At 43.4% G+C, this 15,975-nt stretch overlaps 1 protein-coding gene across 2 annotated transcripts in view; it reads left to right on the top strand.

Moving 5' to 3' along the window:
- Window positions 1-15,354, top strand: part of ANXA5 (annexin A5) — a 30,706-nt gene extending 15,352 nt beyond the window's left edge. For both annotated transcript variants that reach the window (XM_058803426.1, XM_058803425.1), the window contains 11 exons: window positions 2,351-2,435; window positions 3,451-3,545; window positions 3,918-4,031; window positions 6,582-6,672; window positions 7,607-7,686; window positions 8,109-8,165; window positions 10,583-10,676; window positions 11,045-11,140; window positions 11,566-11,624; window positions 13,631-13,753; window positions 14,809-15,354. In XM_058803426.1, the coding sequence (XP_058659409.1) occupies window positions 2,351-2,435; window positions 3,451-3,545; window positions 3,918-4,031; window positions 6,582-6,672; window positions 7,607-7,686; window positions 8,109-8,165; window positions 10,583-10,676; window positions 11,045-11,140; window positions 11,566-11,624; window positions 13,631-13,753; window positions 14,809-14,871 (957 nt within the window). In that variant the 3' untranslated portion in view covers window positions 14,872-15,354. The remainder of the gene's footprint in view (window positions 1-2,350; window positions 2,436-3,450; window positions 3,546-3,917; window positions 4,032-6,581; window positions 6,673-7,606; window positions 7,687-8,108; window positions 8,166-10,582; window positions 10,677-11,044; window positions 11,141-11,565; window positions 11,625-13,630; window positions 13,754-14,808) is intronic.
- The last annotated feature ends 621 nt before the right edge of the window (window positions 15,355-15,975 follow it).

Below are 15,975 nucleotides of genomic sequence, written 5' to 3'. Positions count from 1 at the left end.
ATGTGCCATGTTTGGGAAGGGGGAGGCAGCTCTTGCCTCCATGGACTGAGGCTCTCACTGCTGCAGAGCTTTCTGCTCTTGTCCATTGATTTCACAAATGAGAAATCTGAACTGGAGTAACTAAAAGGGCACTTGTGAGTAGTGGAGTGTTTTAGATGGGTTTGTGGTTGTTGAACACAGCATGCCTGAGTAATCCTTGCTGTACCCCAGTTGTCAGGCCACACTGCAGTGCCCTAAAAAGCACTAGGTTGAGCTGTGCTCTGATGTGAAGTTAGGGATAGCTTCACCCTTTCCCAGTACTGGGCCAACTATTGGCAGTGTCACATCTGCCCACATGTGGCTCCTAAAGGCAGGGGTGACTCAGGTTCTGGTGGAGGGTGGTGGTGGCAGATGGGGCACCAAAATCCACTGAGTGCTGTGTGCCACAGGGGAATGCCTGGAATGCAAACGGTGCTCAGACATCAGGACAAGTCTTTTAGGTTTCAACTGCATCAGATTTTCAGGAACTGCTCATCAAGCTTAGTGCGTGTTCAGGCTCTCTATGCAGCGCTTTTGTCAGTTAACAAAAATGAGAAGGGCCATGCAGAGAGATTTCATCTGGCATTTAGTTTTCACACATACCTTGTCTGTAACAGCCACATGGGAATGTTGGGCTGTTGTCACAAGACTTAAGGATTGTGGAGGGGAATTCCACTTGCTTATAACAAGATAAGCAAAAGACAGCACAAGATCAGTATCTGCTTCCTCTGAGATTTGTTGACTTTGGTCATTTCCAAAGGAGAGTTGTACTTGTGTAATATTCATTATGTTGAGATGATATGGAACAAAAATAAAATAAATAACCCCACTCTGGCTGGAGTGGTAGTAAAGGAGGAGGAAGGAAAGACTTTTCAGTCTTTATCTGTTTTACCAAATTAAATTCAGTGCATAAAAGTGAGTCCCAAATCCTTGAGATTGTTTTCATGGTAGCCTTGGAATTAGCTAGGAAGATGATGATAAATCCATTCCAAGTACTACCTGAAAAAATGGCTTATAATGGGACAAGCAGAGTGTTCCAGTGGGATTGTAACACCTCTGAGCTCTCCTGGCTATTGGAAACCATGTCCCACAAAGAAATCTGTTCTTGCCATTTAGCACTGTGACGCTTTTGTTCTGATCTGTCAGAATGTGAGAAGTGAACCTGACTCCTGGCTGCTGCTGCTGCTGTAGGAGCCTGAGGAGTCTCTGCTGGCAGGAGCAGGAGGGAGCCCTGGGGCAGTTTCTGGTTACTACTCTTTTCTCCCTGCCCTTCTGGCTGACCTGTCTCTGAGTGCATTGACTGGAGACCAGAGTGGCTGAAATTCCTAACTCCAGGGAAGGCCAGAAGGCTGTGCTGCCTCTGGAGTAATCCAGTGCCAATCTCAGTAGGTGTCTTGGCACTTGCTATTGTGCTCTTTCTTGAGAGTGGAAAAATGCCCTGCCTGTTTGATTGCTGTGTTTTTATGGCTGTGCTCACAGGAAATTTCCCCTCTTCAGCTGCTGGAAACCCCTTCCTGTTCCCCAAACCCAGCTGTTTCCCTTCTTGGCCACTTCCCTAGTTAACTACTGTGCTAAACATATAGGTTCTGGAGCTATCCTATTTAAATAAAGGCAAAACTTTTCCACAGAGATGATGAGTGTCCTGTTGTGTTTAATCCAAAGAGAAATTCCCTCAAGAGCCATGTTGCATGGAAACCTAGTAGAATTGTTTTTGTGTTTGGACAAACTGATCTCTTACCCTTACGTTTGAACTGGTGGTTTTTTGTTGGTTTTTTTTTTTTAATTTTTTTTAGTTATAAACTAATGTAGCTGAATCACTTTTTAAGAAATTGCTCATGTCAAAAGCACTATAATGAAATAGTGAAAGACATTGTAGAATTCAGTGGGTTGCAGGGTGGTGGAAAAAATCAGCTTGAGAGTTCCAATAGGGTTTTTCTTGAGAAGTTCTTATTTCCATATGTGTCTTTGTGCCATTTGGGCTAGCATACATGGTTTGTGCAATTAATTTTTCAAATTACTTTCGCAAATGATAAATTCATAATAATTTTCTTGCATTCAGGTTCCAGTGTTGGAGATAAGAATAGTTCACAGAATTGGTATGTAAATACACCCAAGTTTAGCTGCACTGCTAAGGGAATCCATAGTAGTGCCTCTGGACTGAGCTGTGTTTAAACACCACAGACTGCTCTTTAGCCAGACAATTGCAAGAAAAAGACAGTCAGCTTTTGGATTGTGAATTCAAATTTAACCTAAGCTCATGTATGAACTGAAAGATGCAAAATTCTATTTCATGGCTTTTTCCCTCTCCCCCTGACCCCTTTTTCCCCTCTAGTACACGAGAGGCACCGTGACAGCCTTTGCTCCTTTTGATGCCAGAGCTGATGCAGAAGCCCTTCGTAAGGCCATGAAGGGATTGGGTAAGGATAATTTTTATTTTACAGCAAAGAAAAGGCTCTTCCTCCTTTGCAAACCTCCTTTCTTATCTTTTTTGTCTCAGTAGATGAGGGTAGGGCATGTGTTTACAGCTATGGAATGACAGCCCTGGGACTGCACTGGTCTGGGCATGTCCTGGTTGTGGCTGTGCAGCTCTCATGGGTGTTTATTTTTGGGTTAGCATGAGGGAAAAGGGAAGGGGTTTGCACATTCCCCATTAGGAAATGGATGTTCCGCATGCTGTTCTGGGCACACTGAAGTTTTACAGTGCAGTAGCTCTGGATTTACAGGAACAGCTGTGGAGAATTTACAGCAGCATGGCAGGAGCTCTGCATGGAAAATCCACAGCAGCCTCCTGGCCCTGGAATTGTGTGAGCACAGTGCAGTTACTGGGGCAAGGAATGTGAGCACACAGCGTGAATGCAGACTAGGAAGTGGTCAGTAAACCCACACTGGAGCTTTCTGCCCCAAAATTTCCTGGGAGAACAAACCCTGATGTGCTGTTTGCTCTGAATTGGAAGGAAGCAGGAGGGATGTGTGATACACCTCAGCCCAGAGGCAAACTCAGTAGGGCTGGGAGGACCTACCTTGCAAGCTTTGTGTATAAAATGGATAATAGCTCTGCTGTTTTCCATACACTGCTGCCCTCAGAGGTGTTTGGGTTTGCTGGATTGAGTTTTGCGGGGAGTTGGCTGTTTGTTGGTTAGCCCAAAGGCAAGACTTTCTGTGGAGCACTGACTGACTAAGTGTTATAGCTGGTGCTTGGAGCAGAGTCTGGATCAGAGCACTGATGGAGAACAAATGTGTTTAGTCCTCCAGTCGTGTTTTTGCACCAAACTTGATGGCTCAGCTTGGGGTACAGTGACATTTGTTATTTGAATGATTCTGCTGTTGGCCAGTAGGCTTTTGTTGTCCAAGAATCTTTCACTGCCTTTTGAGTTTGTGCCACTGCAGTTTGTTTTTCAAAGTGTGTTTGTAACTTGTACTTTCTACCTTCAGGGACTGATGAAGAAACTGTGCTGACGATCCTCACCACTAGAAACAATGCTCAGCGTCAAGAAATAGCTTCTGCCTTTAAAACCTTATTTGGCAGGGTAAGAAGAAATACCTCTGGAAATGAGCTGGTTCTGGTTAACAATGATTACTTTAAAATATGAGGCACATTCACCATATTCCTTGTAAAACATTCCTTGCGAGAATATCTACTTTTGCTTTTGCCTCCCCCTGTCTCCCACCCTGCCTTATCCTAAAAAAATCACAAAGTGTTTCAGGTTTTCCAAATGTCTGTTCATCCTTTTCTCCTGCCTTATTTGCTTCAGCTGAGGTACCAATTATACTTAGAAAGAGAGGTGCTCCTCTCTTGTCTTTTTTGTTGTATCCCCAGAGCCTTTCATCTTGCAGACTCATGTGCATCCTTTTAAAATGCTTAGTCCTTGTTCATCACAGCACTGTTTGTTCTGCACTAGGATCTTGTGGATGACCTGAAATCAGAACTTACTGGCAAGTTTGAAACCTTGATGGTGTCTCTGATGAGACCAGCGTATATTTTTGATGCTCATGCACTGAAGCATGCCATCAAGGTAAGAGGAGAGAGAATTCATGTGTTACATGAAAGGATTGGTGCTTTTGGTTGATTTTTTTAATGAACTTTGATTGCTAAAGGGAGTGCTAATAGAAGTAGGCTTAAAAAAAAAATGCTGACTGATGCCAGTGCCATGGTTTTGCCTGGGTATTTTTTCATCCTAATAAGTCAGAGGCAATTTAGAAATTTACACAGCATAACAATTGTTCCTTCTGGTTAAAGACAATGACTAGGTGTGCAGTTGCTTTCATCATCTTTTTGCTGTTCAAGTGCAGTGCTGAAGTTCAGAGGGCTCTGGATTTTTCTGCTGTGAGCAGCTGAGGTTTTATAACTAGGCAGCTGTATGAAAATTAGTTCAGAGCATTTAACAGAAATGTGGTGCTCTTTGTTTCTTCCTGTTATTTAAGCTACAGAGTGTGCTACCCCTGATGGATTGCAGTGCAAGTCCAAAATTGATGAGCTTGTGTAAACTGGTGTCCACAAAAATTATGAGCAGGTATTGTCTGTAGTATTGAATGACCTCTACAAGACTGCCTTCGGTAACACAGAGGGAATAATTGATGAGCCTGTTAGTATCCCCCCTCTAAATTTTCTCTTTAGTGAATGCATTTAGTGCCTTTCTGGGCAGGTTAGGTAAACAACCAATTTACAATGTGGATGTGTAGAAATTTCAGTGTCTCTTCCGTGTGCTCTTTTTTTCTGTCTCTGTCACATCTATGGAATTTCAGGAATTGGATGTCCCTGGACTATTTACAGTATTGATCAAAAGAGAGGACACTGAACTTGACTCTAGTGTGAAGTGGTGCTTTGTGGAATGACACTTCTATGCAAACTCCCAAGATCCTGGATGAGCAGCTGGTTAATATGTAGGGTTTAGTCAACTGTGCAAGCAAGTGCTCATGTACCTGTGTCCCAGCAAATAGTCCTTCAGGCAACAGAAACTTCGTTCCTGGAGATTTTCTGTAATGCCTTTGTGTGTATTGGGGGAAGGGATGGTGGTACCTGACAGAGAAACTGATAAAGGCCTTGTTGATTATTAAAAAATTGTATTCCCAAGCTCCTCTTATTGATTTAGGAGTCAAAGACTGACAGGGAACTGACAAAGAGATGGCTGTGGGAAAGTAGAGGTAGTGAAACAGGAGTGGTTTTGTTCTTGTTACTGAAAAAAAATTAAACCCAACACCATGGAATTTTAGAGACTGCTTGCAGGAAAGGATGTCAGTACTGGCTGCAGCTCAGCCAAGGGGGGTAGCAGTAAAGCAGATGTGATGGCAGGGACTTCACTGCAAGGTAACTCAGCTAAGAGCACTAGCTCTGTGCCAAAGGCTGTCCCATCCATTTTCACTGCTGCTGCTTGGATTAGAGTGAGTTTAACTGTGCCTGCCTCCCTTGCTGAGTAGGCATGTTCATGAAACCGTCTGCATTTTGGAAATGATTGCCTGAAACCTGGCAGGTTTGTGTTCTGGATAGCTTTGTGTGCAGTTGCATATGTTTGCATGTGTTTAGTATTCAGTGTTTTCCTTACAGGAAAGGTTGAAAATCACATGTTGAAGCAAAAAATGGTCAGTATTGCATTTCAGTGTTGCTTTTGTGAAATGACTCCTTTGTGTGTGTAAAGAGCAGTGGATTGTTCTTGCAAACAAAGGATTAGACTTGTGGAAACAAGATATTGGCCTGGCTTTTCTAAGTTCTATCCTCGTAAAAATGAAAGAGTGGTTGTTGTTGCTGCTGTCATTAAGAACTGCAGAATTGCTGGGGCTATCTGGGTTAGCAATTCTCTTGTACAGTGTTTCCAGTGGAAGAAGAGTTTTGTTTAACAGTACATAGTTTGTTTCACAGCAGGCTGCAGATTTGTGCTGGGTGGCTCTGTGCTTATCTGTGTCCTGGCTGGTGACAGACACTGTATAATTAGAGCTAAGATGGAAACTTAGTCCATTCACTTCTCCTGATGTCCTTGATTGTAATAGCAAGGAACTGAGGTGTAGGCACACAGTTTGTGATGATTGGGGCTGCAGCTGAGCCTCATCCCCAATGTGCTACAGCTGTGAGCAGCAGGTGAGCAGCATTGAAGGTAACGAGAGCCCAGGGCACTGCCCAACCACCAAAGGGAGCAGAGGGCACACAGGTGCAGGGCATCAACAGGAGGGGATAAAAGGCTGGGCTGAGGGACAGGAAGGGCAGATGCCTGCAGCCTTCTGGAGTGGTGTGGTGTTACTGTGTGGGTTGAAGCTTCTGAAATGGTATGGTGACACTCTATTGTGGCTATCTCAGCTGTGACATGAGGCACACCTGGCTGTGCTTGGGTGTGGAAGGGCCCCTCTGAATCCTGCAGCGCTGGGCTTTTATAAATTGTTGGGTTGGTTTTGAAAACAATCAAGACAAACTGTGAGAAATTATCTTGAAAATCCCCACAGTGTCTCAGAAAGAAGAAAATATTTTTGTTTATTTGATTCAAATATATAAGTTTATGCTTGGTTTTGATTGTCAAAGGGATTTCTTGTTTTCATTTTGTTATTCCATCAACTGATTCATACTTGCACCCCTGCAGGGAGCAGGAACCAATGAGAAAGTGTTGACTGAAATTCTTGCCTCCAGAACACCTGCAGAAGTGCAGAATATTAAACAGGTTTATCAGCAAGGTAATTTTCTGTATGAAATAAGGGTCTCAGTTCAGTTTCTTTAATATGATTTTATGTCTTCTTTGAAGTAAGGTCTATCTCTGAACTGATGGATATGTCCAATACAAGGGAATTCTTTCTGCTGTGTTGCAAAGCTTCATATTGAAAGAAACTAGAATTTGAATTGTAAATTGAAATAGTTTATTTCAGGGTTGTGACTGCAGGTTGTGGTGCTTCGTGCTTTATAGTTAGAATTCTTTCAAAAGCATTTATTTCCTCCACCCATTATTTTCATCCCTTGCACTGAAAGGCAATTTTCAGTAATTGGAAACAAGAGAACAGTCACATAAAAAACCACAAATGTGGTGGTTTTTTTGCCTTTTGCTCTGTGTTGTGTTCAAGTGCACTTATGCTAAAGCAGGTGCAGCTTTTGGCTGTCTGCAGGAGTAGATGCTTTTACCCTGTGGTTGTGGGCTTGTTTTTCAGGGCAATGTTTAATTCAACAGATTCGTTTTAGTTCTGTGCAGATGCCTGCCACACAAGAAATTGTCATGTTTCAACAAATTTTGAGCCCAAACACAGAGTCTCTAGGGCAAAAATTTATTAGTAGCAAACTTGTCTGGGCTCATGATTTTTGTGCAGTGAAACTGCCGAATTTTAGCATGACTCCATGTCTGTATCCTCTTTAGTTCCTTAAGGAGCTGTATCCATGCATGTCACCTCATACTTCAAAATATTGTGAGTAATCTGTTCCTGACATGAGCTGTGAGGTGCTCTATTTTTCATTTTGGAATAGTGTTATGTAGGTGAAAGCAGAATGTCCTGAGTGTCAAAGAAGCTTCTGATAGATGATTCTACAAATTGTCTGTCAAGGGGACTTTGTGCCTTTCCTTGCTCTGCCCTCTAAATAGTGAGGGCCCCTGCACGGTGGTGAGCGGATGTTGCTCTTTTGCAGAGTATGAAGCTGACCTGGAGGATAAGATCACAGGGGAAACCTCAGGCCATTTCCAGAGGCTGCTGGTGGTGCTGCTGCAGGTTGGTGTGCTGTTGTGGGCTGACTTTCACTGCTGGGTGCACTTAGCCCTTCCTGCTGACTAAGCTGGGTTCTGGATGGGCCTGTGCTAGGCAGGGCTGGCTCTGGAGCTGAGGCACTTGCTCTGACATGCAGGGTCAGCCTTGGGCTCTCTTCTGAGTAATTTCCATATCACTGAAGCAAAACACTTCTGTGATGCCCATGGGTGTAGCAGGTGCTGCTATGTGGGGTTTGGAGGGCAAAAAGAGAAGAGGACCCTTATTTCATCCAGACACATGAAAGTAAAAGGGAAAACAAGGAGGTTTTGGACAAGATGCCTTAGGGGTGACTTGTTACAGTAACTTACAGGATCAATGTAACAGATCAATGCTTTTTGACTTATCTGCTAATTCTTCAGTTTAACAACTTCTGAATTTCTGTTTAGGGAAACAGAGATCCTGATGTTGGAGTTGATGAGGCTCTTGTTGAACAGGATGCTCAGGTGGGTGACTTACTTAGGGCTTGGGGTATTTTGAGTTGTTTCACAAAGATGGCAAACAGCTGGAATTCAAATGTGAAAGTGACAGTTAAGGTTCTCTGGTTTTCTTATATGTTTTCATGTGCTCTTGTATGTTCTGGACAAAAGTGTCAAAACCTGAAATACTGGGATCAAAATTTGTTGCGCTTTCACACTTCAGTTTTGCTTATTACTTAATGAAGAGCCTGAATAAAACAGTGAGTAGATCATTGGAAGAGGCTGAGGCTTGGTGATGCTGAGGCACCCACTGCTGGAAAACTCAGATATTAACAGTTCATTCCTTCATACCTGACTTGGACTTCTCTCTGAATTGAATCCCTGTCCATGACTGCTCCCTGCCCCTGTGTCTGGATGGAGAGGAATGCCCGCAGTTAACCCTGTCCTTGCCTGTCTCTAGCTGGTGCCATTCGCTTTGTTGGAGTGATGGTTGATATTTCAGTGATTTGATTACAATTCAGTTAATACATGGGTCTTCTCAGTTATTTCAGACAACTCTGCATGAGACATTTTCCTCTCATAAATTGTCTGCTGAGATGAAAGGAATTGGATTGTTTCAAGGTGACAAGAGTAAACACCGAATATTAGATCAATAAAATGTTCTTCTGAAAGCACAGCAAGATGGAGAGACAGATTGGCAAAATATATTTTACTGGTACAGGCCTATCCTTTGTCACTTAAATGCAGAAAGCATTGTTGTTTTGCTGTCAAAGTTAATTTCCTGTGACAATTACAGCTGGAAAATTAGAGGGGCAAATGTTTGAATCGTGCACTAGACTGTTCCATGAAATTTTCAGTCTTGCTTTTAGCTGGGCTTATGTAATTGAGGGAAACGTATGAAGCACTGGCCCTGGTAGGCAGGTAGATTCCTTTTGGCCTCTTTAATTGGGTTTAAATGAGCAGCTAAATTTAGGAGGCACTAAAACCCAGCTCTTGAGAAGGTCCTGGTTCTCCAAACAGTCTCTGTGGTTTGCTGCATGCATATAAATTGGGCTGGGTCCTTGAGTCAATGGACTTTGCCATTCACCACCACACAGCGGGAACAGATTCAGTCACTTCGTAATTGCTATTGCCAGGTACAGATGGTCAGAACTGGGGTACATGACTGCAGATGTAGGAGTATTTTTGGCTTCCCAATGTTTTTTTTTGAGTCATATATTCTGGAAAGGACTTGATGCATTAGAAGGCAAACTTTTTGCTCAGTAGTGATGTTTAAATTTTTTATGATTGCTAAATATTAATTCAAAGTAATTGTGGGACTTGTCTGAGAATGCCTGAAGGAGAAAATCTGTCTTGTTGAAAAAGCTTTTGTGAATATCACTTCTTTCAAGTTACACAGTTGAGGTATGTTTTGTGTATTGCCCAATGGCAAGGCAGGTACCAACTTAAAGCTGACATAAAGTTCTATTTGCAAATTGTAGTATCTCTAAATCTGTCTTTTGCTGCTATTTTTCTAAATGCTGTACTGGGACTTCTCATTTTTTACTGGATGGAGAGTGCTGGATTCATTTGCAGGGCTTAGCATATGTTATTTGTAATAAATATCCTGGCAGTGAATGCCTTGAGAGATTTTTCCTCTCCACCTTTTTTTCACTTTGTACCATGAATATTAAAAAGATCATATATACTACAGTATGTACAACCTTTCTCCTTACAGAGAAGCTTAGCACAGTTTGGAAAAGGGCAAAGTTTTCCAGCTGTCAGGAAAAAGAACTTGTTTCATTTTCCAAATTGCTTTTTCTTTCTTGTTCTCTCCTGGCTCTTGCTCATTCCAGCTTCTTGAAGTGCTTTACTTTCCTGGTGCTGAAAAGGCACCCAGGTCTTTGCAGCAAATACAGACTTGCCTGAAAAGCCACAGATGTGCTAAAACCATGATTAAAATCTGGTTTCAAACAGCTAAGAATATATCAGCCTGAAAATTCTTTTTGTGAGAGCTTCTAGATCCATCTTCCCCTCCTTCTTGGAGAACTTCCTCCTGGGCCAAGTTGGTGTGGTTTTGCTGTTGAAGCCAATCATGTAACAAATTTTATGCCACTTGAACAAGGAAAGGGTTAAAAGGGCAGAAAAGGCAGTACTGGGAATAGATTTTATCTGTATTATCACAGCTTCAGCAAACTTGAGTCCTTATGAAGAGGACTATGCACAGTCAGTTTCAGGGCCTGAAGCTGCATTACTCATGGAAATGCCTTCACAGTCAATTTCAGATATTTTTCATTTATTTCTAAGATCAACTCAGTACTTGGCAATTTCATTTCATTTTTTCCGTCCAGCTATGGCTTGTTAGTAAATTTAATTCTCCTTAGAGTGAGACAAATAGAGCTTTTCAACAGGAGGTGTGGACACAAAACAAATGCTGATGTTTTGATATTTTGAATTTGTAACAGGTTTTGTTCAGAGCTGGGGAGCTGAAGTGGGGAACAGATGAAGAAAAGTTCATCACTATCTTGGGAACCCGCAGTGTTTCCCACTTGAGGAGGGGTAGGTAGTGTGGTTAATGAGGGGCTGAGAACCTCTGCCTGAAATCCAGCCTGGCAAACCTCAGCCCATATTGAGGTGCCTACTTTGAGCTGATAAGAGAGGGACAATAGCTTTTTTCCTGCTCCTTGCCCATCCAGAAGTCCCCTTTACCAATCTGCTTAGGTCATTGGGAAGAATACATGGAGCTGTTCTTTCCAGGTGCAGGGAGGGGTTGTACAGGGGGCATCTGATGGGAAATTGGTGCTCAGAACAAGACAGTGAGTGGCCAATAGTACCTGAGCTATAGATTCACACACAGGGGGCATTGTCCTGAGGGGCACTGGCAGCAATGTTGGCTGCTCCCTGACTGAGCACCCTTTGTTTTGCAGTGTTTGACAAGTACATGACCATTTCTGGCTTCCAGATTGAGGAGACCATTGACCGCGAGACCTCGGGTGATCTGGAGAGGCTGCTCCTGGCAGTGGGTAATGGAGTCCTGGCGTGTCTGGCCCTAGGCTGCCTGAAATTGCAGGTGTCACAGAGGCTGGTGGGAAAACAGGGTTCCTTTAGGAACATAATCACCTGGCATCTATTTTTATGTCTGGAGAAGAGGTGGTGAACTGCTTTCTGTGTGGTCATGTGCACCTCTGCCAGAGCTGAGAAGAGCTCTGCCTTTACCTGCATTCCTGGCAGCTTATCTAGGACAGTGTTGGAGAGTTTGACTAATAAAGTCACTCTGCTATCAGAAATAAATTTGTTCTACATCTCAGAACCCAAAGAGTTGTTACAGAGGAAGAGACCATGTGACACCTCTGGAGAGAATGACCCAGTGACAAACACCTTGTCTTGGCAATAAGAGATTGCCCTGTGTTTGATAGCAGTAAATAATTAAATAATGTGTCTTTTCCAGTGAAATGCATCCGAAGCGTGCCTGCCTATTTTGCTGAGACCCTGTATTATTCCATGAAGGTAGGTAAATGTTTTCCCTGTGTCACTTTGCATCTTCTCCAGCTACAATTCCTCTCCCTTTAGCTTGTTCTTAATTTCTTCGGCCGCTGTAAATGCTGACAGTATCACTAACTATCTGCCAAAGGTTCAGGGAGTGCAGGGCTGGGAGAGGATACAAATAATTCATGGTTTCCTTGGAGTTCATTATGGATTTGTCAGACCACAGACCTTTTAGTCTCATCAGCTGTTCTTTGGTTTGCTGTTGCTACACTGGAGAACATCTGGCAATATCCACTGGGCACTTCCCAGCTGATTAAATGCCAGTGTCTTTAGGTGGTGGATGTACTGAGGAAGGAAAGAATTGTAGATTGTGCAAATTAGTACTCTTTGATTTGGATGTGAGCGTTTACAGACTGAGGGCATTGGGTAGCTCTGGAACACATTTTGGTTACTATCCATCCTGTTTGGAGAAGCAAAAGAAACTCAGCAGAGAAAAGGAAAGGCTTAAACAGCTGCAAAATATTACATGTGGGAATTATATTAGCAGTGCATTCATGTTTCTGTTGGCTTCACCTTCTCTTGGATGGGAAGAGATAAGCAAGGAAAGCTGTAATTTTTAACTCCCAGTGGGTAATATTAATTAAACCAGAGGCAGGTACTCTATTGTTTTCAGGCAAGTTATCAGCTTCCTTGAGGAGTTCCTCCCTTGCCCTTGCTGGAGAGCCCTGAAAGTGCATTTGTCAGAAGATGAGGTGGCAGCTTGAGAGTTAGTGATGAGACACAAAATGATAGCTTAATTTTTAAAAGTCCTTTACTGCTTCTGTGGATACCAATGCAGAATTAGGTTCAGGTGAAAAATAGAAAGTATTGTATCAGTAGGATGAGCTGTCTGAGGAGGATTACTTTGCTCTTATTTTTATTTTTTAAAGACTGCAATTTTCCTGTAGGCTTTAGATTCTTATACACTTCTGTTGTGAGGAGCCTGACCAATGTGCGCTGGTGAGATCCCCTGAGGTTTTTTTGAATATAAATTGTTCAACACTTCAGATAAGAAAGCTTTTTGTCAATTATTACTTTGACAGGGAAGTTTTTACTTCTAATTTGTTGGTTTGGCATAACAAGGTTCTGCACTGGGCAGAACTGGCTTTCATGATTAGGTAGGGTAGAGCTTGGCTTTTATTCCTCAGAAACCACCGGACTCATGGCATAACTTCGGAGCAGCTTCAGGGCATTTTTAGGTGTAATCCAGGAATATTGCACCCAGAAGGATTGAGTGGCCCTGGAAGTTAGGCTGAAGATGACCGTGGGGGCTCTGCCAAGTCCTTCCCTGAGGTGCATCTGCAGGTCAGCACATCAAAGTTTGTACAGCTTCAGCTTGCGTGGAGTCTGCCTTGTCTGAGCAGAGGGGTCAGGGCCTTGGTCCACACAGGAAGGTGAAATGTTTTAAGCACTGAGCATGACAGAGTGGGGCATGTTTGTGTGGTTGGAAAAGGTTTGTGAAGCTGTGCTCCCATAATGAGCAGCAGGAGAGTTGGTGGGGTGAGTTGCTCTGCTTGTGTCCTGCTGTAGGATGTTGCTTTGTCCTGGTCACCGTTGGGACTGAGGTGCCCAGTTCCAGAAGTGAATGCAGTTCTGCAGCCTCAGGGAGCACTGCAGGGGGGTTTACACATGGTTCTGATTGTGGTGAGCAGCTGTGCTACTGCCTGAGCTTGGAACTGGGGTCTTTTACATTTATGTGGGCATTCACAGCTGAAGCCTGAGATGAAACATGAAATAAGAGGCCTGAGAATCTGGCACGTGATAGAGGTCCAGGGATCAGAGTTTCTCTGTTCCCTACATTTCAGTGTGAATGTTTCATGATGCTGTCCCAAATATTCTGTTTTGGAGCTGAACCGTAATGCAGGAGTGGTTTGAGATGCCACTTGTTGCTTTCATGTTGTACAATATTTAATTGTATTTCGTGTTTTGTTGCAGCATCTGTCCAGAGCAGACTCATATTTGAGAATTATTTGGTCTTTTCCCTTTAGGGGGCTGGCACTGATGATGACACCCTGATCAGAGTCATGGTTTCAAGAAGTGAAGTCGATCTGCTGGATATTAGACAAGAATTCAGAAAGAATTTTGCAAAGTCCTTGTATCAAATGATTCAGGTAAATTTACTGTTTTGTCCTCAGGGAATGCAGGGGTGATTGAGATGTCATTGTTTTCACTGTTGTTTTTCTTGGCAGAGGATGGGTGTGGGTAGAGCTGGGTGACCTGGACTCTGAGATGGAGTTTCCTCTGCAGTTTTGACATGGCATTGTTGAAGAGGGGGACACTTCCTATGGAAAATGTTTCCTTCCAGTGTTCACTAGGGCAGATGATGTGGTTTTCTGAAATTGCACTTACTCATACACCATATTTAGCTACTGCATCATTTCCTTGTTCTTGTCTGGGTTCCTTATTGTGCAGTGCTTCAGAGAGGGTGCTGGCCCCAGAGATAACTCTGGGGTTGGGAGTCTGAATTACCATGAGGTTGAAGTTTAGATCTTGGGTTTGTGATGTGGGTCCCTTGGCAACATTTCCAAATGAAAAGGATTTCAATGTGGAACTACTCTGAGTCAGAATTTCCTTTGAGTGGATGGGAAGGAACAGGAAGGGAAGGAGCCAGCAAGAAATCTGGAGCCAGCTGTTGCTGCAAAGTTAAACCAAAAGACTTTTATTTTTCTCCTCTGGTTTTATACTCAAAGTCCTGCTTTTTTATGATTTTTGTTGTCATTCCTGACATTATGCTCCCTTAACTAGCCTGGGTGGAGTTTTTTTTGGCAATGCCTGCCAGCCCCATACAGATTTCATATCAGAGCTTCCCATTGATTACAGGGAGCAGAGCTGGTGCCTTTCTAGGCAGTGGCAGGTGCACTTTGCCCATGAGTTACTTTTGGTGCTGCTTTGGGCTTCTCCTTTGGACTTTCCCCTGCAGACAAATGTGTCAAATGTGCAGCAGGCAGCTCTGTTTTCTAGTAAAGCTTTTGGAGATTTTTTGTTTCTGGCAGCCTGTCTGTGTAAATACAGCTCTCATGTCAGAGGCAGAGAATTTCCTTGCGTCGTTCCTGAGCAGAGAGTCATCCATGTGGATTTCCTGTGGGTGGGATGAGTGTGTCACAGGCTGGGGCCCTCCTTGGCAGCTGCCCTGGTGACTCAAGGTGCTGCTGTGCTGCCTTGACAGAAAGACACGTCCGGGGACTACAGGAAAGCGCTGCTGCTCCTCTGCGGCGGAGACGATGACTGACGGGCGGGGACACGCAGCTCTCCTTGCCCTCCAGCTTTGCAGCCCTTCATTAGCATGTCTGCCTGAGGTTTTGTATCTAAATGCTTTGTGGCTGCTTGAATTTATACTAGGATTGCACTTAGTAAAAAGGAGCGCATTGCTATCCCTCCTCTTCCCCACGTCCCAACTTCCAGGAATTTCAAGTGCCTTCTGTGATCTGCGAGAGTCACCTTTGTGGAAGGTGGGTGCTGAGCACAGAACCCAGTCCTTTACAGGTGTTTTGCTGAAATAGGAAAAAATAATAATGTATTTCACAATAAATTCAAGAGTATCCTTTTTGCTTTTTATTCCTTACATTTCCACTGAATGTTAAGCTAATTCTAACATGGCAAGCAAGGAAGTCCTTTGTATGTAACCTTTGTATGTAATATTGGAATGAATTTGCTGAACATATTACAAGCAATCATTGGAAATCTAAAGGACCAATAAATTTTTCCCCTCTTATCACAGTTGTATGTGGTTCTTAATCTAATGTTTTTGATACATTTTCCCTTTGATATGATTTCACTGCCTCAGACTGTTGGTATATATTTCCTCCCATTATTGAGGTTTTGTGGTACCTATGGTGCTTTGCAGCTCTCCATCCTCATGTCTAGCCTAGGATATGGGTGCTGTGGTGATGCCATTTTTCAGTAGAGTTGGAAAACCAAAATATTGGTGCTTGCTTGGGCACGGCATTCTCACTTTGTGCTGCTTTGTGTTTTTCTTCTCCTCTAAAGCTGGGGCAGGGAAGGAAGGAGAGTTGCTGTGCGGGGCCAACGTAGAGTAGATGTGCTGCACTCTAGGACCAGTCAAGGAGGTCTGGAATGGAAGCAGGTGAGGAAGAGATGGCATCTGTTCTTCAGATAAAAAAGCTCTTTGTCAATTATTGCTTTGGCAGAGGAGTTTGTACTTGTGATTTATCGGTTTGGGATAACAAGGTTCTGCACTGGGCGGAGATGGCAGGGGTCTTGTGAGAAAGAAGGATGGCTGCAGCATCCCTCCCCTCAGGGTTATCAGGGAGCAGAGTGCAGGGTGAGCGAAGCACCAGCCTGTTTGGTGGGCTGCCTTGAATTCTCTGCTTTG

This window comes from Ammospiza caudacuta, chromosome 4 (genome assembly GCF_027887145.1).
Source record: "Ammospiza caudacuta isolate bAmmCau1 chromosome 4, bAmmCau1.pri, whole genome shotgun sequence".
NCBI lineage: Eukaryota > Metazoa > Chordata > Aves > Passeriformes > Passerellidae > Ammospiza > Ammospiza caudacuta.
Note: the sequence above shows the minus strand (reverse complement) of the source record. Positions and strands in the feature narration are given on the sequence as shown.